This window comes from Fusarium keratoplasticum, chromosome 6 (genome assembly GCF_025433545.1).
Source record: "Fusarium keratoplasticum isolate Fu6.1 chromosome 6, whole genome shotgun sequence".
Lineage (NCBI taxonomy): Eukaryota > Fungi > Ascomycota > Sordariomycetes > Hypocreales > Nectriaceae > Fusarium > Fusarium keratoplasticum.
The window spans coordinates 201,754-228,016 of NC_070534.1; the positions used below are offsets into that span (position 1 = coordinate 201,754).

Below are 26,263 nucleotides of genomic sequence, written 5' to 3' on the forward strand. Positions count from 1 at the left end.
ACAAGATAGCTTACCTGATGGCTGGGCGAGATCCGCATCATGATGGAGAAAGATGTATCCCTCATGAGGTCTCGGCGCACCATCATTGGAGCCTTGAACGGCATACCTGAGAATACTGTAGAAACTAGTCACGCTTTGCTACTTGATTATGCTTATTGGTGAACAACAATCGAGACCGACGTGGAATGAAGTTTGGAGATCAACAAACTAGATTTGACTGCGCTAATATACATAGAAAAAGTCGGGGTTATTCCTATCAGTGAGAAGCTCCGGAGCCTGTTCCTGGACAACCTCACCACTGTCTCGCACCACCATGACCTTCCTGTTTCGTACGCCGTAGAGAATCCTAGTTAAAATACTGACAACGACGGATCCACCACAAACACAGAACACGGTGACTTTGGCTGGAATATAGCCTGGTGCATCCCTGGCCTGAAATGTTTGAGGGCCAATAATATTAGCAATGGAAAACCCGATTGCAATAATGGCATTAGTAGTGACCTTCTTCGTGTATCCCTGAATATTGGCTCCCACCAAGGCATAGATCAGTGCCAGTGGTGCCACGTCAAAGTTGATCAAATAGATACCAGCGAGGGAGCCAGCTTGGCTGTCCGGGTAGAATGACATCAGTCCTGCCCCAATAAGAGTGGGGATCATGAGAAGACAAAGGCCAAGCCAACGTGGAAAGCGGTACAGGATGGCGAATGTGCTGAGCAAAGTGGCAGCTACCGATACTAGGCCAGAGGGCATGTTCAGCAAAGCTGCTTGTTTCGGGTTGTATCCAAAACTGCGGATGAGTGTGGCGGAAAATGTTGTGATGATCCCAGATGGGATGACAATGAGGATAGTGTTGAGGAAGAGAAGCCAGACCTGTAGATCCTTGAGGGAATCCCAGATACCAGAAGCGTGAAAGACCTTGGCGCCGTTTCCTCCCTGGTCAGCGCTCAGAGCCTCTTGAAGCACGAGCCGCTCGTGTTCGGTGAGGAACTTGGCCTCTTTAATACCCGAGGGCATCCAGAAGACGACAAGAAGGCCGACCAGCATATTGAAGGCCCCAACCGATACAAACATGATACGCCAGCCCTCAAAGCTGCCGACTCGGCTACCATGTTGAGCGGCAAAGGAGATGAGACCTCCGACGGTTTGCCCAATGCCAAGACCACAGTACCAGATGCCAGTTCTGGGGGTGGCTTGGCTTCTGGTATACCATTGCGATGTTATCATGATAAGAGCAGGAGAGATCACAGCCTCAAACATGCCGAGTAACGTCCTCGCAGCTGTCATCCCAGGGAAGTTCTGAGCCGCGGCAGAGCAACAGATGACTGCGCCCCAGAGAATCACATTGACGCCAAGGACTTTGCTGACGGGAAACTTCTGAATGAGGAAGCCTTGGGGAAACTCGGCCACTGCGAAACCGATGAAGAAAGCCGTTGCCATCCACGAGAAGTCATTTCCCTTGAAGTTGAGCGTCGTAGAAAGACCCATGATATTGGCATAGTTGATGAGAACTTTGTCGAGGAACTGGAGGAAGTAACAGACGAGCATCAAAGGTACAAGATGGTAGTCAACTTTGCGAGTGATGTTTTTCAAGGATTCGTTGGTCGTCATGTCCCGCACCGACCCCATGACGATGGATGGGGGGTCCTTGTTCGTTCGAGTCTTTTCCATTTCGTTGAGAGACATTCTGACGCTCCTCAGGTGCTGATGACCTCGAATGTTGGACTATTGTGGAGGTGTCAGTATTATCCGATGAGGATGGTCGAGGGACTATGTCCACTTACCTGTGAGTGCTCACTGGAATTTCGGAGAGAGTAACGGGCTTTGATGAATGAGGCTGGCAACCGGTGGCAAGACAAATGTCTGACAATGAGAGGTGATTGTAGGCCTGGTGTGACTAGATGATGCCACAAGGAATGAGTCGTTCGTCAACTTAAGTACTTGAGAATAGCGATGCGACCCTCAGATCCCGGGATGTCAGGATATCTTCCAGTGATAACACGGTGTGTTGGAATTGCCGAGCTCAACCAGGTCTGACCTGGTCAATTCCCAGGCAAAAGGCCTTGAGAGAGAAGACGGGAGGCTCTCCCCAAACGGGCTAGACCAAGATAAGCTCTTGTCTCGTGCTTGTGTCTCCAAGCCAGCGCCCAGACCAGAATCAATCTCACCTGTTTGCGGGGTAAAGACTGAGTGGCCGACCGTCGCTCCGCTACTGCAGCCGTCGGATCGAGGTGGAGCCAATGTTTAGTCCGTCGCTTCAAGCGTTGCCGATAGGGGTTTTGAGTTTGTCATGACGATAACGATCCGCGCGGTTGGCGGATGCGGTGTGGCCAACCGACATTCACGCGGAATTAACGAGAGTCACGCCATGAAGGAATCTCGGGCGTCAAGGAGGCCACCATCTTCAGCTAATCGAATCGAGAGTGGATGGATAATTGCTAAGAAACCAGAAAGCCAACACGGCTAGAAAGCTTAAGAGGGGCCGATGGATGACATGGTCGCCAAGTGCCTTGTGGTAAATCACCTTTCGACGTCAAGTTGAGGATTTTACTCTCGGATTTCTCGACAGACTTTCATTTCAGTGATTTCACTACAAGAATTGTTTGACTTCCGTGTCTCGACACGCTCTTCGAAAATCTCTGCATCAACCTGAAATATTCCCCTTTCCATTCACCAACGAAATATTCACTTTCAGACCAATATGCCTGCACGCACTGAAACATCTCTCTCGATCGGCATCGTTGGGTCTGGCCTCGGCGGCCTCTCTGCCGCCATTTCTCTCCGTCGAGCCGGTCACCAGGTCACCCTGTACGAACGTTACGACTTCGGCGGTGAAGTTGGGGCGTCTCTGTCTGTCGCTTCGAATGGCTCTCGCTTCTTGGAAGAATGGGATATCAACATCCCTGCGGCCAAGCCCGTCATTCTGAGAAACCTCATCCGTCACGATTACTCGACTGGGCAAGTCGAAGGCACATATCCCCTAGGGGACTATCGCGAGCGCTTTGGCACCGACTACAACAACTTTCACCGCATCGATTTACACAACCATCTTAAAGAAGTGGCGCTGTCCAACAGTGGGAAAGGGCGCCCTGCTGTTCTGAAGACATGGCACAAGGCGTCCAAGCTGGAACCCGAAACGGGACGAATCACGTTTGAGAATGGCACAGAGGCAAAGCACGACGCGATAATCTGCGCTGACGGTATTCGAAGCATAATGCGTCAGCAACTTGGCATCAGTCCACAATTTGTGCCAAGCACGTCTTGCTGTTATCGCTGCATCATTTACGCTGATAAGCTTCGCGAGTTGGGACTTGAAGAATTCATAAACAACGATGCCATTGAGTTCTGGGGTGGTGACACAAAGACCAAGATCGTCCTCTCCGCATGTAGCGACAACAATGTTGTTTCATGCTACTGCTTTTACCCTGCCGAGAAGAACGACCTTAAAGAAGACGGATGGAACATCTCGACTACGGGGGAAAACCTTGCGGCTACGTTCCCAGGGTTGGATCCCAAGCTCATTACCCTGTTCCTCAACGCTGAGGATATCAAGATGTGGCGACTGTACAACCATGATCCTTATCCCTACTGGACCAAGGGTCGATGCACTCTGCTAGGAGACGCTGCCCATCCCATGATGCCTGACCAAAGCCAAGGCGCATGCATGGCCATCGAGGATGCCGGTGCGCTGGGCATTCTTTTCTCGGAAAAGTACTCTGATCTGACTGTTGAGGAGCGTTTGAAGCTTTACGAAGCGGAAAGAAAACCACGGGCAACAAGAATTCAAGAGGCTAGCAAGCGCGCCAGAGAAAACCTCAATGAGAGAATTGGATGGTCGAGTAAGAACACCAAGCCTGGCATGTTGACGATTGATGAGGTATGCGGTTATGACATGCATTCTCACATTGCTGGATTGGTCGCCGATCTGAATGCCTCTGCAACCAAGTTTGAAGCCAGCTCCTAATATGAGATTCATGGTGTAAATTTATCAGGTACACCTTACTCTAGGATTCTATAGATTGACCGGGTTGCCGTCAGTACAGTTTTGAACCCATGCTCTCTCCTTCGCCGTAGCCTCATGTGCATCTCCGCCGGCTCACTGTTATGGGACTGAACTCAATACAATGAACGCCCTCAGCTTATGCTAGCATTTATACGAACCCAAACTCCGTAAGTAAGCCCCAACTTTTTATTATGGAATAAAAAACTATTCGCACTTGCCAGGCTTGATTATAAGGTGATACGCAGTGCAGCCAACCAAGGATTAGTAAAGAGCCAAGCCGCCCATCTCCTCGTATCGGATCCTCGCCCAGTTGACTATGGGCTCAGTTTCTCTTCTCTTCCATACCTTTTCCACTAGTTCCCTGCTCTGATGAATGTACCCAAAGCCACAAGTCCGCTCCATAACCATCAGCCTATCCTGCACGATCAATCTCTGCCCAAGACAGTCACAAGAACCACCAGCCATAACAAGTGGAAACAACAGACAGCTCTCCACAGAGCTACCGTAACGGACCTTTTGAGCTGACTCGATAATGCGTTCTACACATTCGGATACCTTATCGCCAAGTGAGTAGCCTTCTGTGATCTGGTGTAGTCGGAGCCGAAGTGCCCATTCGTATGCAATTGTTGCGTGAAGAACGTCATCGTTGCTTGAGGAAAGGGAGGCAACAGCGCCGGCAATTCCTCCGTAGTCATAGGCCCAGTTATCTAGTTGCTCTTGAATCTTTCCCGCTTCGTGACGGAACAAGGCCTCTGAACGATCATCGACCCTCGTTCCTCGCTTGCTAGCCAGATTGTTGATGCGATCAACTAAATGGAACAACTCCTTTGGTATCCCGTACACTGCTGTGTCCTCGCCGTTGACATCCTCAGTCAGCTCAAGTGAGGATGTCACCGTTTCATTGTCAATCAGAGGAGGTTTGCATGTGCTTGTCGTAGCTGCACTATCCAGAAATCGAGCCAACTTGACAGAGAACTTGAAATGCCCGGTCAACATATCGCCATGCTGAAACTTGAGTGTTGATAAGAGACGCTTCGCTCCTTGGAGATGAAGTTTCCACCCTTGTGAAGTGCCGTCAAAAAGCTCCGTCATGCAGAGCAATAGACATGATGCCAGAGCAATGTCGACTGAGTTGGCATCAACATGCGGAAGCAGACGAGCCAGCGATTGTGTTGCTTGACCTTGGTGAAACAATGCCCGGTCCCGCATGCATGGCTGAAGCCTTTGCCAATGTGTGGCACTCAAGGCTAGTACGCAATGAAGGATAAGTTGGTTTGACATGGCCATTGGCAGAATATAGCCAACATAGGGATTGGATGCTGTGTTCGTACGCCTCGACAATACGGAGGCGACAATGGTCGAATAGTGATTGAGTAAGGCCTTGTCATGGGGAGACGTCATGTCTGGAACTAAGCTTGGTGTGTACAAGCTGAGTGATGTATCTTTCATGCTTACTGGTGGGCTCGCGCTGGCAGGGGGTGTTTTCGGAAGTATCTCAAGCCAGGCTGCATCGGGTGATAAGCTCCAGTATGGCTCCTGGGTTGGAGCGGCTTCGTCGATGACCGGTGCATCGAAGGCAGAGGCAGATGACATTTGACAGAGCAAGTCCGCGATGCTTACGTCAAGATTCGATTCGAGATTCGATTCGGCCGAGTCAGTCGAGTGACTTAAACTTCGCGATCTTTCCGTCGATAGGCCAAGGATTTGATCTGCATCTGACCATATTTCATTATCCCGGTCTCCAACTCTCCTCCGTCCCGGCCTTTCAGCAGGCCACGAGCACTGCAGGCAAAGCCTCCTACAGTCGCCACAATGAGGCTTCCTACAATCCTGATCAGTGTGATGGGCCGGGGGAAGACGGCGTGCCAACAAACCTTTCATCGCATTTTTTCTTGCGTGCTTTGCATGTCAAGCAGCCAGTCTGGACTCTTCGTATCTTTGCCTTTGGCTTCTCGAGCAAAATGTTGTCGAAATCGTCCAAGATATGCACACGTGGTTGAGAGGCCACCGGGTTCTTGGGACGGCAGGGAAGACTCAACCGGGTGCATCGGTCGCAAGGGATGCCACCTTTGCAGCCTTGTTTGATCTCAGCGCATCGCAGGCATGTCCCACTTGGTCGAGCGCAAAACGCCATGTTCATCACCCGTCAACCGTGGGGAAGCGCGTTCAGGTTGATTGACGTGGCTTGGGCAGTTGGAAGCAGACGACGTGTGAGGAGGCTGGGGATTATCTGAGGTGGGAATGGACCGATCAAGTACCCTCGCTAGCTTACCAAAGCTTAGCTAGACCATTGTTGGGGGGGTGGCTTGCTTCTTATCATCGGCTATGATTGAGGGGAAAGGGCGCGGTCCGTTATCAGTGACCAGCTAGGCTAGATAGGGTGCGATCTGGTTACTGACGGGGCTTCCAAAGTGGCAAACTTGATTGATGTCCATTGACTCGTGCTCTGGTACGTGCTGATTTGACATTCAAGAGCACTTGCGGTATTCAACTTTGAGTGGGAATTTTCTCAGCTTCATCAACATGAAACCCAGAGCGCTGTAAATGATATGCCTCCTATCCTACTCCGCCCACAAAGACCCAGGTTCTCGGCATTCCTCGCTCCCTCCCAACATCAAGTTATAGCCCATGCAGTGCAACCCGGATAGCAGCAGCCGTTTGCAGTATAAAATCCTTTGCCTGCCAAAGATCCTTATCCATGTGCATGAATGGGTGCGGCACCCCAGGAAACCGCTTGATCGTCACCTCGTTCCCATGCTCTATTAGCTTCATTCCATATGCTTCACCTTCATCTCTCAATGGGTCAGCCCCAGCCGTGTAGATAACTGTTTTCGGAAGATTGGTGAAATCTTTAGCCTTGAAGAGGTTGGCAAACATTTCAGGAACTTGTTGCCGCTTCTCTGCGATTTGTTCTGGGGTCGAGCCGAGGGAGCTCCATTTTAGCTTGTCAAACCAGGTCAGGCGGCCCCAGTTGAGCGTTGGCGCATGTTCGTTCTCCTGCATGGATGGAAAAGGTGAGTCGGACGCAGATGAGTACTGGGACAAATCGTCAACCACCGGGGTTCCGACTGCGATGAGTTTGAGAGGAATCCCTGCATCGCGCGCCATGTGTCCCAGTGCCAGACTAATGAACCCCCCAGCTGACACGCCGCCAACAGAAATGCTCGTAGGGTCGATATTGAACCTCTCAGCACCTTTCTCGTAGATGTACTTGAGGGCAGCGAAGCTGTCTGTGACGCCACACGGAAACGCATTTTCCGGCACGAGACGGTATGCCACGTCTATCACAGCAACTCCGGCCAGCTTGCAAATGTGCTTGCAGATATGACTCTCCGTGTCGAGATCACCAAGACCCCAACCCCCACCATGGTAGTCGATATGGACAGGCCATGGCCCGGTGGTATTGGGCTCATAAACCCTCACGTCCAGAGCGACACCCTCGTGAGTGGTGATTTGGGTCTCATATTGACGGGCAACATCTGGCGCAGGACCAGTGCCATAAGAATAGAGGACTGAGTATTTTGATCGCAAGACAGAGAGGTCAATGGGCTTGAGCGGCGTGTTGGCAACGTTATCGTTGTAGAGCTTCTCAAAAACGGGGTCGAGCTTGCCCTTCATGGAGGGGTGGATGGGCTGAAGAGCCTCGTGTTTCTGGTCTTGGGTCATGATGGTTGTGATGGTGGCAGCGGTGTGCGTGATGCGTTTGTGTCGGGAAGTTACGAGCCCACGAGAAGCAATCAGAAAATGGCGGTTATGAGGACTTGGATGTCAGTGAAACGAAGAATGAAGGAAGAAATAGACTGTATATTCAATGGGCTGCTGTGTTGTTCAAAACTTTGCGTGCGGTGTTTCCGCAATCACAGTCTCTCAAACAAGTCCCATCCCACGACTCTCCTTGGGGCTTGAGACCGACTGCGGCGGATCGGATTCCCCGCCACAGCTGGCGGTCCGGCGGTACCCTTCGCGTGGAGCGATTGTCATTTTCCGACGGCTGCATAACGCCGAGGACCCGACGGAAGCGAATGCAGGACACCTCCACGCTTCGCAGTCGGGTCACGTCGGGATGAACCATTGTGCTGGGTTGCCTGGTCCAATCAAGGAAACGTTTTTCTCAGTCGGATCAGGAGATGCTGAGCAAGTCCCTGTGTTGATCATAGCGATACAACATACCTCGATTCGATCAAGAGCTATATGACGCAGTCGTGGCGTCCTCCAGGTACTCTCAGCCCATGCGGGGTTCGTTCCGTTCAGCTATCATTACTCTTCCGATATCGTATCCTGATTAGCTTCCCAAACCCTCGCCCGAACACTTCAGCGAACCAGTCGGTCAAGACATTATAACCACCACCTCTTACCTGCACTGTCTCTGGCGGATCTGTCGTAGTTCCCAAGAAACAAACCCTAGCTTGAAGCCCAATAGAATCAGCACAATGTCACACGACCGCAAGCCAATTCTCATCATCGGTGCCGGAGTTGTTGGTCTTGCACTTGCCCATGGCCTCAAAATGGTGAGAGCTCTTCCTCAACCTACGGGTTGTGTTCCACCTGAACACGCTCCACACGACATCCCTTCACCATCACGCATATCGACCAAATTTGCTGACATTTTGCAAGCTTGGCATACCATACCGAATCTACGAGCGTGATGCTCATATCAGCTCTCGTGGTCAGGGCTGGGCCATAACACTTCATTGGGTCCTCCCATTTCTGAAGGAGCTTTTATCGGACGACACTTTCAAGGACGTCGAATCCGTCCAAGTCGATCCAGAGGCAGACCGTCAAGGACTCGGAAAATTCGTCTTTATCAATCTTGAAACCCTAGAGCCAAAGTTCCTCATTCCACCGGGTGATCGACGACGAGTCAACAGGGAGAAGCTACGGAATGTTCTTCTCAAGAGCGTGAGCGATCAAGTCATGTGGAGCAAGCGCCTCACCTCGATCCGTGATAAAGACGATGGGGTGGTGGCGATGTTCGACGACGGAACCCAAGCCGAAGGGTCTCTGATAGTAGGCGTCGAAGGCAGCAACTCAAGCACACGAAAATTCTTGGCGCCGGAATCCTACCGAAATATTCGGCTGCCCATACGATTCACAGGTGCCGCTCTCGATCTCACGCCAGAGCAAGTGAAGCCGTTGAAAGACATCGATCCTTTACTCTTCCAGGGATGCCATCCCGTCACAGGGACCTTTTTCTGGTTCAGCATGCTCGAAACACCAAAAGTCAACGGTACGGCAGGAACAGATGATGAACACTATCGCGTCCAAGTCATGATATCATGGCCTTTGAAGACACCAGACGACGAGGTAGGCGTTACAGACACGGAACGCTTAGCAAACATGAAGCGACGAGCAACAGAATTCAATCCCGTGTTACGGGATGTTGTGCACAGAATCCCCGAAGGGTCTGAGGTGATTGAGATCGTCCTTCAAGATTGGCCATGTCCTCACTGGGATAACCACCATGGCAAAATTACTCTTGCTGGTGACGCCGCTCACGCAATGACCATGTATCGAGGCGAGGCTGCGAACCATGGCATTCTCGATGCGTATCGCTTATGCAAAGCATTAGAAGCGGTGTATCGCCAAGGAAAGGACCTTGAGGAAGCTATTGGAGAGTACGAGACGGAGCTCAGAGAGAGAACGAGTGTTGCCGTCTTGTTGAGTAGACAAGCTTGCTTGGATGCACATGACTGGGCGGGGTTGAATGAAAATTCAGCTGTGCTGAAGAAAAGGGCAGTTGCTGGTGTTTAGTTTTACTCCGTTGAAGCCATTTCGATCACTAGTTGTTCACCCTCTGATCACTTTCTAAACCAATCAGTGTGTAAATATCACCCGGTAGAGTCAAGGCCCAGAGTCGCAATTTCTGTCAAAATGAAAGTCGATATCTGTTTCGGCACAGATGCTTAACAGGTCGCGCTGTTCTCAATTTGGCACTTGTCGAAATGACGTCGACGCTGATGTGCTGCGCCCATGCCGGTTTCGGTCCCGCTCAATAAGGCCTAGAAGGCACAGTCAATCCCAGTCTCGCCGTCAATTACAAAAGCTTGGTAAAGGAGCTTTCATAATTGACCAGCTGACATCCTTATCGATTGCGAAAGATGTGATCCATCTCATCATTCTGTAGCCACAACCATGTCGTCACTGGTGGAGTTCTCATGTGTCTAGGGTAGCATACCCACCAGTTTCTCTACGGCATACGTCTGGGCGCCATCAAGTTCAGGCTCATGCTAGGCTAAAAGTATTGTTTGGCCATGGGGGACCACGCTAATGGTTCCTCTGGATTATCCCCGAGCCAATCGGGGATGTCCGGAAAATGGATGTCGGATGTCGGTGGGACGCGCCACCCTGTGACTGCGCGCCGGACCGCGCTCTTCTCCACTTTGAGATAGAGAGCTGATTGATTATGACCCTGCTGCACCCGTCGCATCGTGGTCTTTCCGACGGACTGCCCAATTTTACCGTACTGGGGCGAAAAAATGACAGAGCTGGGAGGGCCGTGCTTGGACAGGGTTGGAGCTGCCATGGCCAGATGGTTTGTATCTTTTAATCATTATGGCCATCGAGCTCCGTTATCCTGTCATCTCAGACCCGTTCGTCCGTCCTACAATCATTTGTCGGTATTCTTGTCAAATTTCTACAGTAACTCGTACTTACTCTGAAAATGCCGTCAGCGCTTCCAAACCCCATCTTGCCCCCCTCTGTGGTCGCCGTCACAGGAGCCAATGGCTTCATAGCCCAGCATTGCATTGCTCTACTTCTCTCTGTGGGATACAAAGTTGTTGGTACTGTTCGGTCTCTGTCCAAGATTGAGCAAGTCCACGCTATTCACGAAAGACATCCCAACCTTTGTGTTGTGGTAGTCGAGGATATTACGTCTATCGAATCCTATGTCTCTGCCCTGGAGTCAGTTCGGCCGAGCGCAATCTTGCATCTCGCCGCCCCTTTTCACTACGACACGACTGATCTGGAAAATGATCTTATGATACCTACCATCAAGGGTGCAACAGCCGTTCTCGGTGCAGCCAAACAACTCGGAGGTGTAAAGCGCATTGTTCATACCAACTCATTCGCCGGCATCTATGACGCCTCAAAAGGGCCACAACCGGGCAAGATTTACACCGCGAAAGATTGGTCACCACTGACCTATGAGGACGGCGTAAATGCCCCTGCTGCAGCCATCGCATATCGAGCCAGCAAGACTGTCGCCGAAAGGGCTGCATGGAAGTGGATGGACGACAACCCATCGGCAGAGTTCGACCTTGTGAGCCTCAACCCAGCCATGGTATTTGGACCGTTTCTGCCCGGCGCAATCCCAAACAGTTCAGAGAAGCTCAACACATCCAACCAAATCGTCTACGATGTTGTGTCTGCCGGAGTGCATGGCACGATACCTGATACACGAGGCCCAGTCTGGGTCAGCGTCAAGGACGTCGCGCTCGCGCATCTCAAAGCTCTTCAAGTTCCCGAAGCCGGTGGGGAGCGATATCTTTTAGCTGCAGGAGTATACTGCAATCAAGAGATCGCCGATGTTGCTCGAAAGATAGCGGGGGAGCACAAGGCCAAAATTCCGCGAGGGTCTCCTGGGGTGAGGCAGGCTGATACGCATTTTGGTGTTGATGCTAGTGAGACTGAGAGGGTCTTGGGAATTAAGTGGCAGGGGTTGCCTGATGTACTGCCCGAGTTGTTGTCTCAGTTGTTTAGCATTCAAGGAGGGGCTAAGTAGAATTTTGTTCTTGTGTTTATCGCAGTGCACCTTCGATTCTGCCGTCAAGCTGATTGAGTGAAGAGAAACGGCCTCGGCCTCGAGGGCAAGTGAAAACTGATGTGGAGCCTATGTTACACTTGAGTGCTTTGCAGTTGGGAGTAGCTTTTGGGTTGTGTTAGGTAGATGGCCACAAGGCTGCAGGCCTCGGCCACGTCACCTCAGACGGCCAGGGTAGATTCTAATTGGACACAAGAATGACCCCTCCTACGAAGCTTCAACAGTTGAGTTATTTGTTTCAACAGACACTAGCGATATGAATCATGGCTCGGTGTGACTTTTGCCGCCTGCTCACTCTCGAAAAGCTACGAGGGCGCCTAGCCTTTCATCCCAACCTCGCGTCTCTCAAGAAGAGTGCCGACAATGGTTGCGACTTCTGTTTCCTTTGCTGGGAAGGCTTCAAATGGGAATGGAGCACGTCGGAAATTGACTCTGCACTCAACGATGAAGCCCCAGAGGGAGTTGAAGACTTTGATCCTACGATCTGGATATACGGTCATTTTCAAGACTTTTCCGCAAATCTCTCCCAGCCACAGGTAAAGGTGGCATGTGGAGAGATATCTGCCATCACTGGAGGTCAAGAGAGGAATGATGTCCTGAACTGGGTGACACTCGCCGTCTATGCGTCAGTATATATGTTCTGTTCGCCATTCTTCTGTGATTCAAGCTGACCTACCATAGCGAAAAGGGGAGCCGCTATATCTTGGGCCGGCTCTGTACATCGGATCATGACCCTCATCTTTACGTTGATATGATCTACACATGGCTCAGTCGATGCGAGAGGTTACACAGATCGTGCGACTTAAGTGGCACAATAGAGATGCCTACCAGGCTCATCAATGTCGGCAATCCCCAAAAGGGCCAGGCTCCGCGACTTGTGATTACGACACCGACAATGCAGGAGAAATATCTTGCTTTATCATACTGCTGGGGTCCTGCAACGGATACTTTCACTCTCAACGGCTCAACCATGGAAGGAATGCTCATCGGTATCGATGAATCTCGCGTCGTGGCAGCACATCGCGATACATTTGCTCTGGCTCGTACACTCGGCATTCAGTTTGTTTGGATCGATGCGTTATGCATAATTCAGGGCGATATCCAAGACTGGGAACACGAGTCTAAACTCATGGCAAGAGTATACGGCAACGCGTTCCTCACGGTTATTGCCGCGAGGTCTTCAGATGCCCGCAACTCTTTTATTGTCAACCATCTTCAACAGCGGGCCCCTCCTTGCAAAATACCGATGGATGAATCAGGCTCGGAAAGCGCATTTATAGGAGTGAGAAGGTCGCGTGACCTTGGTCAAACCGAGACCCGGGGTTGGTGCTTTCAAGAAAAGCTGCTCAGCCGTCGTACCGTCATCTTCGCGCCAGAACAGCTCGTTTTCTCGTGCCGCAGTCGCACTTACTATGAGGATGGTCATGTTGGGGATGATAGTAGCACTACATCTCTCCAAGCTGTTCTCCACGGGGTAGATGCGGATCTCTCAGTAAGGAGGGAGAAGCTTCTCAAGCAGTGGGACTGGATTATTTTCACTTACACTAAGCGACAGCTGTCAAATCCCCATGACATTTTTGCCGCCATCGCCTCGATCGCCTTCCCTATTTCGGAGGTCTTAGGGTCGCGATATCTGGCTGGTCTATGGGAATGCGATCTTGTTCGCGGCTTATTATGGAGACCCGGTCATCTGATGGGATCCCGTTTTGGTCCAGGGACAAGACCCTTACCAACAAGATTTGCTGCTGCACCTGTGGTTCGGGCACCTTCATGGTCCTGGGCTGCTATCCAAGGCTCTGTCTTGTACGTGAGCCGTGATGCGTTCAAACGCAAGTTGGCCAAGTATCAGAGCCAAGGCTTCATAAAAGTCAAGCCAAAGTTGCGAAACCCCGATCGATGGTCACCAGACGTTCATTTCAGCCCCAATACCCTTCATATGCCATACTGTGAGATCCAACTTTGGGGGCGCATGGCAGAAGCCATTGTTCTGGAAACAACTGACTCTGAATACCTCAAGAACCTCAGCAAGCGGTACTGGTACGTGCCCACAATGACTTGGCACGGATCGCTGCTTGGGCGTAAGGATGCAAAGCAAGGCACTGCTAAGACGGATCTCTCACTCTTTGTTGCCCTTGGAGCGTTTGATTTCGCTACTGAGAAGGTTCAGGAAATATGGTGTTTACAGCTCACGGCCGAAGAAGGTCTAATGCTCCGCGAAACACAGGACGGCAAGTTTGCGCGTTTGGGATGGTTTATTTTGGATAACAAGACGTGGCTTGACAACATCAGAGAAGTCGAAGTGAGTCTAGTATAGGAGGCGCCCTCTTTCATATGAAGCACCTTTGAGGACCTTGTTCATCATGTTCTTGCCATGCCGTTCCATTTCCATACCCCTACATAATCGATGCCTGCTAAGTAATTAGGGCTTGTGCCACATTCTCCTAATGCAGCAAGCCATCGTCTTTGACCTGCTGGACATACTTCCAATAACGAGCGACACTGGCCCTGCGAAAATGGCGGCCCCATCTGATGAAGACGAGAAATAAAGACAGCTGGGCCAAAGCTGCGAAGGCCGCAACAAGGAAAGCATTCTGATAGCCCATGTTCGTAACCCAAGGCGTAACTCTAAATCGGCTGCATTAGCAACGGCTCGTCAAGTTGAGACAGAACAACCTACCCGTAACCAATGGCAAAACTCATAGTGTTTCTGATCAGAATCACAGTGACAATGGCATCGGATCCAAGATCTCTGTAGCAATCAATACAATAGCTGATGGGCAGTTGACAGCCGATTGTAATGGCCGCTCCGAGCGCACCCATGGCAAACATCATCCCAACCCAATGAATCTGATGGGCAGCACCGACGCCCCAGAGAAGCATGCCACCAGGTACCGTGATTACCAGGGCAGTATATAGCCAGAGACGGTACTCAGGTTCCATGATCCCATTGTTTCGGCGGGCCTTCCAAAGGACAAACTTGTCGCCCAATGGTCCGCAGTAATATGTCCTGCGACTCTTTCTCAGCAAAGATTCCGTAGGATGAGCGAATTTACATACCCCAAGCACACTCCGATAAGAGTTGATACGTATGAAAGCCCTACAATGCTCGAAGAGAAGTTGTAAGGGTGCCCGGAAAGGATAAGCGACGCTGTAGCATTCAGCACATTGAAGTAGCACACAACTGCGCCATACATAAATCCAGAGAACACAACAACAGGGAATGAGAAGTACGCAAATGTTCGAATGACCATATTCGTCAATGGAACCTTGCTCCGGAGGTCTTCTCGACGGATGATCTTGAGTTTCTCAAGGTACGTCTTCTTGGTAGAAGATATAACGGTGCCATGATCAACGTCAGTGTTAGCAGTACTCTGTACCCTTGTAGCCTTCTCTTCATCGGAGCAGTTGTCGGCCAACTTATCCGGCTGTGGGCGGTCCTGGTCTGAGTCGATCATCGGTGTAGTAGCAGAGCGGTGGTAATTGGTTTCTTCCATGCAGAAAAAGATGATTACGAATGCGATTCCGTTGAAGATAGAACACCAGTGCTGTTCGCGGTATTAGATTCAAGTATCGAGTAAGCAGTTGAACATACCAAAACCCATTGCCATCCTTGCCCGTCATTGATGAATCCCGAGATGACAGGGGCTAGGAAATTAGACCCAGCAAGGAACAAAGCATAGAGTCCCATGTAGGTTCCACGCTCGTGAGTAAAGTACTATGTAACGTGTTAGACAGAAGAATTGGGCTAGCCTTGGAGTTCTCATCACTTACGACATCGGCAACAGAGATTTCGCACAGAGACTCAATGGGTGCGCCAAACATTCCTTGGATGACTTTGTTGGCGATCCACTGGCCATTAGTTTTGGCGTGAGGAGCCCATAGCATCATTCCCTATTAACACTTCAGCCAACGTTCACATCTAGAAAGATGGACTAGTTAACTTACCAGGGTGCCCAGCAGTGACAAAAGATATACTGGCCGCTTGCCAATCTTCTGAGCCAGCGGCTGCCAGATCAGACATCCCCAGCCAAATGCCAAGAACATGTAGCCGGTTCCGGTATTCAAGTCGCCGACAGTGAGATTGGTAGCAGCGGAGATGGGAACAAGGACCGAGTAGATAGCGGCCGACGCGATACCAACCGCAAGACAGTACCTACGAAATTAGTATTGATTCTGCTTAGAAAGAGGGCAGTTAGAAGGCAACTTACACGCAGACGCAGGTTAGAAGGAGCGTCTTCCTTCGGTGGCTCCAGTTCAATGGGTCGTCTGGATCATCCGAAGGTGCTGGAACAAGGACAACGTCGCGAGTCGCGCCCTGAGCATGACGGGAGTGCATGGTACCATCAAGATCAACGAGGTGGATAGTGCCCGGTATGAAGTCCGGCGAGGGAGTTGCCGAAGAGACGGGTGAAGCCATGACGATGCTCCGGTATGAAATGTAGAGCAGAGGGAGAAATACGTAACAATACTTGAAGAAACAATGGAAATTGGTTGTAGCTGTGCTGTTCTGCAGATGGAGGCACAGATGAGGACTTGGGATTTCCTTCCACACTCAATGAGTATATATAATGATTCGATGATGACAGGCGGACCGAGATTCATGATCGTTAGACTTTTCCACTAGATGGCGGCGTATCACTGCTGTACGAACAGGTGGACTTTGCCGAGCATGGCACTATCAGGAGGCTATCCCCTCCAGACGCCTCATTATGCTCTCTCCCTACCGACGCCCGTTATCTTGTACCAAAGTCCAGGTTGGAGATTGTCGGCAACTTGGTGGAGGGTTATTTTGCGGAAGAGCAGCCAATGGCTAACGATTGCGAGATTTAGCTCGGACAGGGGCTAAACTCGGAGGAAGATAGCGAAATCCGGGGTATGACCCTAACACGGCTATCCTGGCCAATCCGCAACAATTGCGAGGTCTAGCCAATGGCCTGGAATTGCGAGACAGGTCAAGCTATCTGCAAGAGGTATTTGGCTAGAGTGGTCATCCAGGGCTGAATGGCCACGCTATAGATCGGTTCCAGCTCTTGGATACGGCAGCGAAACGGCACATGACACGGCTATTGAGAGTCAGCAGCTGCCCTTGACGGTCCGGACTCGGTCCGCCAGATAAGATCCAATCCCCCCGAGATGGTAGGATACCGAGATATCGCTATAAAGATGGTACCTTAAGTTCGTTATCTCCCACAGCTCATACTCCTTCTCCGCGCAAAGCGAATCTGGCCAGACACCTACCTTTTATCTCTCAATTCAAATCAGAAGTTTCTTCAAGATCCTCCAGCAATGGGTTCTTTAACCGCAGTCTCCTGGGAGACCCAGGCAGAGAAGTGTCGCAAAATTCTCAGAGACTCGATGAACCCAGCCTGGCTTCTGTCACCCAAGGAGCTAGCACCCGCCAGTCAGCTGAACGTTTCTACCTTCATAGAGACATGCAGCTTGCTCACGGCACGAGAGCTGAAGATCACAGCAACCAGCGCTACTGGACTGGTTCAGCAAATGGCTTCCGGCTCGCTTACGGCTCTGGAGACTACCACCGCCTTTCTTAAGAGGGCACACATTGCCCACCAGTTGACCAACTTCGCAACCGAGTTCATGGTTGAAGAAGCTCTGAGTGCTTCGGCTGAACTCGATGCCTACTTCAAGAGAACCGGAAATCTCAAGGGACCGTTGCACGGCCTTCCTATCTCTGCCAAAGAACACATCGGGTTCAAGGGTCGCATTGTTCACTCCGCATATGTTGCATGGATTGACAACATTGCAGAAGAAGACGCACTTATGGTTCAGCTGCTCAAGGAAGCCGGCGCAGTCTTTCACGTACGCACAAACGAGCCTCAAAGTGTCATGGTAAGCCCACTATTGCTTTATTGATGCTCAAGCTAAGTCATCAGCACATCGACTGCAGCAACCCCATCTATGGCACTACTGTCAACCCTCACAATCGCGCACTCACCTGTGGCGGCTCCAGCGGTGGTGAAGGAGCCTCTCTCGGCCTTCGCTGCGCCGCACTCGGCATCGGTACCGACATTGGCGGCTCAATTAGAGTCCCGGCAGCATTTTGCGGCGCATACGGCCTTCGACCGACGTCATTGCGAAACCCATACAATGGAATATGTCTGGCCGGAGCTGGACAAGAGAGCGTTCGCTGCGTCATCGGGCCGCTGGCCAATACCGTCGAGGATCTGAACCTCTTTCAAAGGGCAGTTCTTGATCAAGCGCCTTGGGAGGTTGAGACATCCTTGGTACCTCTGCCTTGGAAGAATGTTGGACCATTCAGTCCTAACCAGATTACTGTTGGGGTTATTTGGGATGACGGGTAAGTGTCACAAGAAGAAGCCGATAATACATGTTCGGATGCAACTAACATTCTCACCAGTTTGGTGCGCCCACATCCTCCTGTTACACGCGCCTTGCACCATGCCGTTACCAAGCTCAGGGAAGCTGGCGTGGAGGTGGTTGATTTCGAGCCGTATAAGCATCAAGAAGGATTCGACATCATCACGTCCCTCTATTTCCCAGATGCCGCGCGCACACAGAGGGATATCTTGGCACAAGGTGGAGAGCCGATCGCGGCTTTGACAGAATGGGCTTTTAGCTGCTCCCAGCCAGAGCCCCTCTCCATACCTGAGAACTGGGCACTGAACGTCCGGAGAGATGCCTATCGGGAAGAGTATATACATTTGAGCCAACCGCTGCCTCACGTTGCTAACTAATATCTCCAGGTATCATCGCGTCATGAAGGAAAGAGGCGTCGACGTCATCCTCTGCCCTGCATATGTCGGGGCTGCTGCGACGTTGGGTTCTGGACAATATTGGCTGTATACAGCCATTTGGAATATCCTCGATCAGCCTTGCGTGGCGTTCCCTACTGGCCTAAAAGTCGATCCAGCTATTGACGTCGTCGAGGACTACAAGCCTTGTTCTCAAGAAGACGACAGAGAATACAGAAAGTGTCAGTCCGATTTCCCTTCACAGCTCTCAATTCCATCCTGACGCTTTTCTAGATGTGCCGGAAACGTTTGCAAATGCCCCCATTGCACTCCAACTTGTGGGAAAACACTTCCGAGATGAAGAGACAGTGGCAGCAACTGAATTGGTATCCAAGATTGTGCAGTCGTGAGGTCGTGGGTTTTAGCGAAGCCGTTTCAACTGGCCGGGTTTTGGGCAGAGCAGCCATTTTTCATCAGCTCAAGCCGTTACTTCTCGTGCATCATAGAAAGCAAGCCTGAGATCCAACACTCGATAAGAGATTCTATGACTGTACTGTGTATGCTCGAGCCAGTAGTTGAATAAACTTGGTAATATCTCTTGTAGCTATCAACAATCCGCGTGTAGTGCCTTAAAAGCCTCCAATAAGCTCGACAGTTTATACAAGATCTACCGTAGAGGGGCAATTATCGTCTTGAGCGGCATGGGTCTCGAAGCGTCAAATACGCTTCTCCAATCAGATCACCCGAGCCTTACCCCGGTTCAATGTTATGCTGGATTATGATCGATAAGAGCGCACTAACAATCCTTTACTTCCGCCGTTCCGTTCACGTATCAGCGGCTAACGTGACGTGAGATGGCCAAACACGTCTTAGCCCCTTGCAGACCCCAAAGCATCTCGACCGATGGAACCCCGCTTTTGATAGCCGTCCCTGTCTCCCGGAACAGCCACTGGCAACCTGGAGGAACTCAGCTTCATCACATCAATACTTTCAGCATTTAGACATAATTAGCAATGACCAAGGCAATGCTGCGTGCCAAGACTGGATGCTTTACTTGTGAGTTCTTTCGCACAGGCTGCCCTTGAATACTGACAACCCCGTAGGCAGGAAACGGAAGGTCAAGTGCGGCGAGGAGAAGCCATCTTGTCGGAATTGTTCTGCCTTTGGCCGCCAATGTGCCTGGCCAACTTCAACAGACCTTTGCGATCGTCGGCACCGCTCTCGGGCGAGTCCAGATCTATCCTTTGCCAGGCCATCGCCCTCAAGTTCCAGTTCTGCATCAGAAGAGTCGAAATCCCCTGACTCAAGCCGCACAGCCATCGTCCCCTATCGCGGCAGATCGCCTTCTCCGGGACGCTCTCTCTTTAAACCAGGCATCGAGAGTGAGCTCATCCATCACCTCCTCAATTACTACTTCTCCGTTATTGTGCTCCCCACAAGCAGCCAGGAGCACGTCAGACGAAGCCGATTGGAGCTCGTTGACATGATGCTTCATTACCCAAGCGTCAGAGATGCTGTTTTTGCTTGTTGCGCCTGCAACAAGCACGTCCTACTAAATGACAATCGGCATAAGAATGCTGCTCTTCATTACTACTCTAAAGCAGTCCACAAGCTTAATCAGACGCTGGCCAATTTTCAGCCGACGGGTAAACAACCTGATTCTTCACTACTAACGACAGTAGTCTTCTTATACGTTCACGACGTATGTGCTCCTCGCTCTTATATGGTTTTCACTAGGGCTGAGGTTTCTTATAGTTATGGTGCCTCGACGACTCGGTCGATCCTAGAAACCACGTCGCCGGTGCCGTGATGCTGCTTGACCTTGTGTCCAAGAACGGGGCCTCGCCCGGGTCTATGACCCAAGGCTTCGACCGCATCATTGCAGAGAGCATTCTCTACCAAGCATTTCTCCTGTCCACGCGGAGACCCTTTGCGCCTTACTTCCACATCGATCCACAGTTTGTCACAAATGTGGAGAGATTGCTCGCACCGCCAAATTCGCAAGACGCCTCATATGCGGCTTGCAGTCCCGTCTTGGGTATTCCTACAACGCTGTACCGTTTGAAACTAAGAATCATCAATTTCCACAACGCACCCGCACAGCAAAGCCCCGAGAATCTTGCTCGGCTACGATCTGAGATGGATTACTGGGTAGCATTGGTAGTACCCAGAGCTGCGCCTCACCTCACATCCGCCTCCGCTGCGCACACGTTCGATCTCGTGATCCTTGCTACATCACTACTGCTCGACCTAGTGACAGAATGTTTTACCTACCAACTACCAATCGACCTTCTAAGTCTCTTGAATACCAACAATTCTCCCCGATGGCAGGTGGAAAGTTGTTTAGAGATTTTGCGGCAGCCTCAGGAGGTTGAAAAATGGACAGGGATGTTTCTCGGGCTTTGGCCCTTGCTGATTCTTGGATATGCCGTGAATTCGGATGAAGACATGGCGTTAATCCAGGGCATCCTAGGTCAGATGCGGGAACGGCTGGGCTATGGTGAGGTACAGAGAATTCAACAGGAACTGGGAAAGGTCCAGAATTCTAGAAACTATCAAGCCCTTGGTATTAATAGTAACATATCAATCTAGGTTTAGGGAAGCCTGGTGATTATTTTTTTCGTTAAAAGACAAATGTTTATTATCTATCTATAGCTTGTATTTAATAATATATAATACATCTTGGTTAAGCTCATCCCGATAGAAGTTGCTACAGTGATGCAACAAGTCTTAACAGACTCCCCAGATGTGTAATTAAATAAAGCTCTTGAGATTTTAAGCAACATTCAATGAGTCTTGCTATTTAGACCTATAACTAACAGCCATGCTAGGGGTCTCTTGGTTCCTCAGCCAGGATGAACAGGTCCGAGAGCCCTTGCCGAAGGCCAATGTCGGAGATGATGGGGAGTCCCGCAGCGAATGTTGTTAAGGCATGGGAGCACAAATCCTAGGCCTGAGCCAGCCATCGAGCTCCATGCGAGACAAGTCCAGTCAGGATGGCCATTGCGCGGTTGGCACGCGCCTGACACGCGCCGCGATGCGCGTCCTCGTGTCACCGAAACAGCCTTGAGAAAGACACTAGACTGCCAAAGGTTAGACTGTCCTTTATACATCATGGTTATGCACGAGCCAAGAGGCCACTAACTCGTAAGAGAGGGTCGGTTGTCAGACAGACGAAGAAAAGCACCCTACAGGGTATGAGAACGTGGTCGAGCTATAAAGACGTAATGTACTCTTTAGACAAAAAGGAAATACATAAAATATAGAGTAAGTAAATCATCCTTTAATCGTTATATATAACCTTGGTTTCATAATTTTCAATCGCATTTACTTTAATACGAGTATGATCGGAAGCTTCGTTTAGTTTGTCGGCAGCATTCACCTAGAGTTGTGCGATTTGTGCACGCACAGTTCTATCACGTGCATGGTCACGTGCGCCAGATGAGCTCATGGAGCGTAATTACATAATCAGTCCAAACTCCGCAATTTTGAGCCCGCACAGCTAAAACCCATCTCGCAATAGCCTTATCAACGCGCCAATTGCGGCGCCATTTCCGGCATTAATTCCAGCGCGAATCGTGGCGCAAATGAGGTCTAAGCTGCGTCATAAGAAAGGTCATTTTCAGCGCACATAAGCACAATTATTATGGCAACGATGAGGGCCCTTATTGCGCCGTAATTAATGCCTCAATGGGTGCTATGATGAGGCTGGCCTGATAGTGATGGAAAAGGAAGAGGAAGTTAATAGCGGGCTCATTTTGCTATAGTCAAACGGACCGGCACATGAGGGCTGTACAAATAGCATCACTCTTCTTCTATACTTCTCGTACTGTTTCATTGTTGTCGGCTAAGGTCTACAGTGATAAAACGCCAACCCTAATGAACATTCTTTGCCAAAAACCAAAAAGCCTCTTCTACAACCTTTGCTTTCCCAGCCTCCGTATCTATGGGGAACACGTCCACTTCCTCCACAGCCGCATCCTCATGCAGATCAACTTGTCCGTTGACCATAGCTGTGCTCATGTAGTGTCCTGCACGTGTTTCCAAGCGTTGAGCCAAGACGTCTGCACTAGCCTGCAGGTCTATGAACAACACCTTAACGCCTTGCTTTTGCAACTGCTGGCGCATCGTACCTCTGTAAGCAGTTGTCAAAGCAGAGCAACTGATGACAACTGAGTCATAGCCGAGATCAAAGAGGGTCTCTTGAGCGCGGATACACAGCCTCTTCAACCATGGCGATCTATCCTCATCAACAAGCGCCGTGCCCGACTCCATCTTCTCCACCGCTGATCGGGTATGGAGTGAATCACCCTCGACGAAAGGAACTTTGAGAGAGGATGACAGGGCCAAGCTAAGAGTCGACTTGCCAGAGCCACATGGACCGGCGATGACGATGGCAGTCTTGGTAGCGTGGTTCTTGGCTTCTGTCTTCCAAGATGTGCCGAGGAAATACGAAACAAACTTGTTGACGAAATCTTGATCCAATACACTAGCATTGGCTAAGGCCGGTGATAGTTCGCAAGCTTTCTCGGTAGCAAAAGCCTTTGAAGGTGTAAACTCGTCCTTGTCGTACTTGGATGCGAAGAAGTCAACCAGCTTGATGGGGGGATTAGCCGTAGGGTCGGGGTTTGACGCCCTAAGACGCTGCACCCATTCCTTTGGCTCCAGCTCATCAAATGTCAGACCAGCGTTTCGTAGGGCAGGAAGAAGGTCTTGTGTCCAGTCAAACGTCTTGGGGTTGGCAATGTTGGTAAACACGCTGCCCGAGTCGGAGAGGGAAATGTCAACAACAGCTTCGGCCACGACATCAACTGGTAGCCATGATGGCGTCTCTTTAAGCTTAGGAAGAGCACCAATGGTCACTGCTGTCTGCATCATCATGGGGACGCCTTCCTGGGCGTTCCAGATTCCGTGGCGAGTATCAGCGACAATTTGGCCGACTCTGAGAACGCGAGTGGTGAGACCCGCCTTAGCCGCTTTGGCGCAGAGGTTTTCAGAGACCGACTTGGACTGGGCGTATCCCATGCCCTGCGCCCACTCAAATGGCGGAGCTGATTCAGGTACCGGAACAACGGTGGCTCGGGAACATGTGCTGACTGAAGAGCAAAAGTTCATCGAGGCTGTAGGTCCCGCGGCTTGGCACAGGTCGATAAGATGCTTGACACCCGCAATATTTCCCTTCTCAAAACTCGAGAGTTGCATGTTGAAGTTCACGGACCACGCGCAGTGAATGACAGACCGAAGGTTTGTAGTGACGGATGCATAAGTCTCGCTCGGGAGACCGAGATGAGGATCCGAAAGGTCCGAGGGCAGTGCGACAATCTTGCGACGAGCCTCGAGTGGGAGTTTGTGGTAAACCTTGCGCTGGAGCATAGACTCCTTAACTCTGTAGAGCGCTTGAGCATCATCAGAAGCTCGAACAAGACAGTAAATCTTGCCAATCGAGGGATCTGTGGCGAGCTTTGCGACGACGTGAGCGCCGAGTGAGCCAGTAGCACCTGTGATGACCTGTAAAATGTTAGAAGCTATTCTCGAGGCAAGAGGGCTCAAACATACCACTGACGAAGGCTCCTGTTCGGTAAACTTTCCATACTTCTCAAGCAGCTGTCCCATCTCTTGCTCAATTGAGCCAGTCTTGATTGCATCCTGGCCAAGGCGAAGCCCGAGTAAGAACTGACTCAATTTTTCGATAGAAGGGTGCTCAAAGACGACATTCTGGCCAAGTTTGTTGGTTCCCAATTGTACTGTCTTGAGGATCTCGCTTCTCATCTGGATTGCCTGAAGAGAGTCCAAGCCCAGAGTGAAGAAGTCCACATCATCCGCGGGCGCATCCTTGAGAGAAAGAGTCCGAACAAGAAGTTCTCGAAGGAAGGTCTGCAATTCGGGAAGATCAAGTTCTTTCAAATCCCCTCCTTGTACATCCTCAGAGTCGTACGCTTCGTCAATCGTCTTCTTGAAATTCTTGTAGCAAGCCTGACGAATAACGCTGCCCTTATCAGTCCGGGGATACTCACAGTCCCAGGGGAGTAATTTGACCATGGACTTTGAGATGCGAGCGAAAGAGTCTGCAGACTGATTGCTGAGTTCAACAATAGGCCAGACAGCTTCGAGAACGTCGGACTCTGGCTTGCCAGCCCAGATCTCTGAGGGGACGATGAGAACTCCGAGGTAAGGACGGCCAGCTCCAAACACGACAGCTTCCTTCACATTTTTGTTGGATCGAATGGAACCCTCCATCGCAACTGGATTGAACTTCTCGCCATTGACCAAGACGATGGTGTCGTCCATTCTGGCGATGTACTTCCAAGCTCGAGGAATCGTAGGGTGCGGCTCGAAGAGGTCTTTGGTTGCGTACGAATTGTCGGGCTGATTGGATTGCACCTTGGCTGGCCAACCATCTGTGACGCAGCACTCGTACAGGTTTGTCCCTCGCGGCACCCACTTGAGGAACGGAGAGATCTTGTCGCTTTCTCTGACATAGTTCCAAGCCTTGTCCCCCTCGGGTCGGAAGGAGGTCATGAGCTGTCCGACCTCGGTTCTATGGATATGTTAGCCGAGATCTTCAGTTGGGCCTAGCATACTCACGCTCCGTAATGTCCAACGAGATTCACTCCATTGTCAACCAGCAAGTTACCAAGGTCATCGGGGCATGCTGAGCCTCCGTACATGACAACCTTGAGGTTTTGTAAAAGCTTGATGCCTTCTTCTGTCTCACAAAGAAGCTTGAGAGCATATGGCACACCATAAAAGATCTCAAAGTTGTGTTCCCGCATAATGCTGACAAGGTGGTCTTGGGTAAGTGGCAGGTCGGCGTTGTATAGGTGTATAGCTTTGCGTGAGTGGATAGCACGGAACATGTTGCAGATGCCGTGGTTGTGGAATAAGGGCAAGGTGATGAAGGACTTCATGTCCATGTGAATGGCGTAATTTGGCAAACATGACTTTTGCGTCTGGTAGATTGGCTTGGGAAGGCCGGTTGAACCTGACAGCACAATTAGTTGGAGGCGGCATGGGAACCAGGCCAGTAAACATACCACTCGAATGGATAATCCATGCAATATTCTCGGTTTCAACCTCTGGACTCAAGTGTCCGTCCAATTGCGTGTCTCCATGAGCTTCAATGGGGTATTCGAACGTCTCTCTGCCAGCAATCCGAAGAGACTGTAGAGTTGGGATAGTCTTGCTGACATTGTCCGCAAGTTCAATGAAGCGCCCATCGGCGATGATGGCCGTAGCTCCTGTCGCGTTGACCAATGACTCAACGGCAATTTGGGGAATTCTTGTTGACAGTAGCAGCGCTGTGTGGCCCAGTTTGTTCAGCGCTAGCATGGTGATGAGGTATTCGAAATTTGAGGGGCCTAGCATAGCAACAACTGTAGGCTTCTGGCTTGACGATGCTCGAATTGGTAGCTCAGGTTCATAGTACTTGGCTACTCTCCAAGCAAAAACGTCCAGTTGCTGAAGGGTATAGTCGACATAGTTGATGCCCGAGGAAGGGTATGAAACGACATGATCATGAGGGTACAAAGAGGCGCGGTGACGAATGAGGCCGTCGATAGTGCGGAGCTGAGAGTCATCATGTTCTCTGATATGAGCTCGCACAACGGGCTTGTCATGGCCGACCACGTCTGTGTCGTTTGGCAGATTCTCGAGCGGACTCGGAACGTAGATTGTGGCGGGCATCTTGATGGTTGAAGGTATGAGTGTTTGTGGTGATGCTGACTGAAGGAAATGGGAAGATCCTTCTAGTCTTAAATCAAGAAGTTCGGATTCATGATCATGTCAATCCGT

The 26,263-nt window shown here is 50.7% G+C and overlaps 11 protein-coding genes across 11 annotated transcripts; 6 read left to right on the top strand and 5 right to left on the bottom strand.

The window, feature by feature from the left end:
- Positions 1 to 222: 222 nt before the first annotated feature.
- NCS57_00801900 (MFS domain-containing protein) lies at positions 223 to 1,683 on the bottom strand (the record flags this gene model as incomplete). The annotated part of the gene is made up of 1 exon (XM_053057849.1): positions 223 to 1,683. The coding sequence occupies one exon, from the start codon at positions 1,681 to 1,683 to the stop codon at positions 223 to 225; it is 1,461 nt and encodes a 486-aa protein (XP_052911680.1).
- A 1,015-nt stretch (positions 1,684 to 2,698) lies between these two features.
- Positions 2,699 to 3,961, top strand: NCS57_00802000 (uncharacterized protein; the record flags this gene model as incomplete). Its single annotated transcript, XM_053057850.1, has 1 exon — positions 2,699 to 3,961. One exon carries the CDS (start codon positions 2,699 to 2,701, stop codon positions 3,959 to 3,961), a length of 1,263 nt encoding a protein of 420 aa, XP_052911681.1.
- Positions 3,962 to 4,261: 300 nt separating this feature from the next.
- NCS57_00802100 (uncharacterized protein) lies at positions 4,262 to 6,140 on the bottom strand (the record flags this gene model as incomplete). Its single annotated transcript, XM_053057851.1, has 2 exons — positions 4,262 to 5,822; positions 5,875 to 6,140. 2 exons carry the CDS (start codon positions 6,138 to 6,140, stop codon positions 4,262 to 4,264), a joined length of 1,827 nt encoding a protein of 608 aa, XP_052911682.1.
- A 479-nt stretch (positions 6,141 to 6,619) lies between these two features.
- NCS57_00802200 (Abhydrolase-3 domain-containing protein) lies at positions 6,620 to 7,666 on the bottom strand (the record flags this gene model as incomplete). The annotated part of the gene is made up of 1 exon (XM_053057852.1): positions 6,620 to 7,666. The coding sequence occupies one exon, from the start codon at positions 7,664 to 7,666 to the stop codon at positions 6,620 to 6,622; it is 1,047 nt and encodes a 348-aa protein (XP_052911683.1).
- A 764-nt stretch (positions 7,667 to 8,430) lies between these two features.
- NCS57_00802300 (FAD-binding-3 domain-containing protein) lies at positions 8,431 to 9,751 on the top strand (the record flags this gene model as incomplete). Its single annotated transcript, XM_053057853.1, has 2 exons — positions 8,431 to 8,508; positions 8,615 to 9,751. The coding sequence occupies 2 exons, from the start codon at positions 8,431 to 8,433 to the stop codon at positions 9,749 to 9,751; spliced, it is 1,215 nt and encodes a 404-aa protein (XP_052911684.1).
- Positions 9,752 to 10,661: 910 nt separating this feature from the next.
- Positions 10,662 to 11,723, top strand: NCS57_00802400 (Epimerase domain-containing protein; the record flags this gene model as incomplete). The annotated part of the gene is made up of 1 exon (XM_053057854.1): positions 10,662 to 11,723. The coding sequence occupies one exon, from the start codon at positions 10,662 to 10,664 to the stop codon at positions 11,721 to 11,723; it is 1,062 nt and encodes a 353-aa protein (XP_052911685.1).
- Positions 11,724 to 12,025: 302 nt separating this feature from the next.
- On the top strand, positions 12,026 to 14,076 carry NCS57_00802500 (HET domain-containing protein; the record flags this gene model as incomplete). The annotated part of the gene is made up of 2 exons (XM_053057855.1): positions 12,026 to 12,387; positions 12,444 to 14,076. The coding sequence occupies 2 exons, from the start codon at positions 12,026 to 12,028 to the stop codon at positions 14,074 to 14,076; spliced, it is 1,995 nt and encodes a 664-aa protein (XP_052911686.1).
- Positions 14,077 to 14,203: 127 nt separating this feature from the next.
- Positions 14,204 to 16,179, bottom strand: NCS57_00802600 (uncharacterized protein; the record flags this gene model as incomplete). The annotated part of the gene is made up of 7 exons (XM_053057856.1): positions 14,204 to 14,387; positions 14,440 to 14,769; positions 14,820 to 15,307; positions 15,355 to 15,477; positions 15,534 to 15,653; positions 15,708 to 15,915; positions 15,971 to 16,179. The coding sequence occupies 7 exons, from the start codon at positions 16,177 to 16,179 to the stop codon at positions 14,204 to 14,206; spliced, it is 1,662 nt and encodes a 553-aa protein (XP_052911687.1).
- An 869-nt stretch (positions 16,180 to 17,048) lies between these two features.
- Positions 17,049 to 18,882, top strand: NCS57_00802700 (Amidase; the record flags this gene model as incomplete). The annotated part of the gene is made up of 5 exons (XM_053057857.1): positions 17,049 to 17,609; positions 17,654 to 18,078; positions 18,139 to 18,432; positions 18,485 to 18,714; positions 18,767 to 18,882. The coding sequence occupies 5 exons, from the start codon at positions 17,049 to 17,051 to the stop codon at positions 18,880 to 18,882; spliced, it is 1,626 nt and encodes a 541-aa protein (XP_052911688.1).
- A 603-nt stretch (positions 18,883 to 19,485) lies between these two features.
- Positions 19,486 to 21,401, top strand: NCS57_00802800 (uncharacterized protein; the record flags this gene model as incomplete). Its single annotated transcript, XM_053057858.1, has 4 exons — positions 19,486 to 19,528; positions 19,576 to 20,174; positions 20,228 to 20,972; positions 21,304 to 21,401. 4 exons carry the CDS (start codon positions 19,486 to 19,488, stop codon positions 21,399 to 21,401), a joined length of 1,485 nt encoding a protein of 494 aa, XP_052911689.1.
- A 947-nt stretch (positions 21,402 to 22,348) lies between these two features.
- Positions 22,349 to 26,155, bottom strand: NCS57_00802900 (Gluconokinase; the record flags this gene model as incomplete). The annotated part of the gene is made up of 3 exons (XM_053057859.1): positions 22,349 to 25,010; positions 25,058 to 25,454; positions 25,507 to 26,155. 3 exons carry the CDS (start codon positions 26,153 to 26,155, stop codon positions 22,349 to 22,351), a joined length of 3,708 nt encoding a protein of 1,235 aa, XP_052911690.1.
- Positions 26,156 to 26,263: the final 108 nt, after the last annotated feature.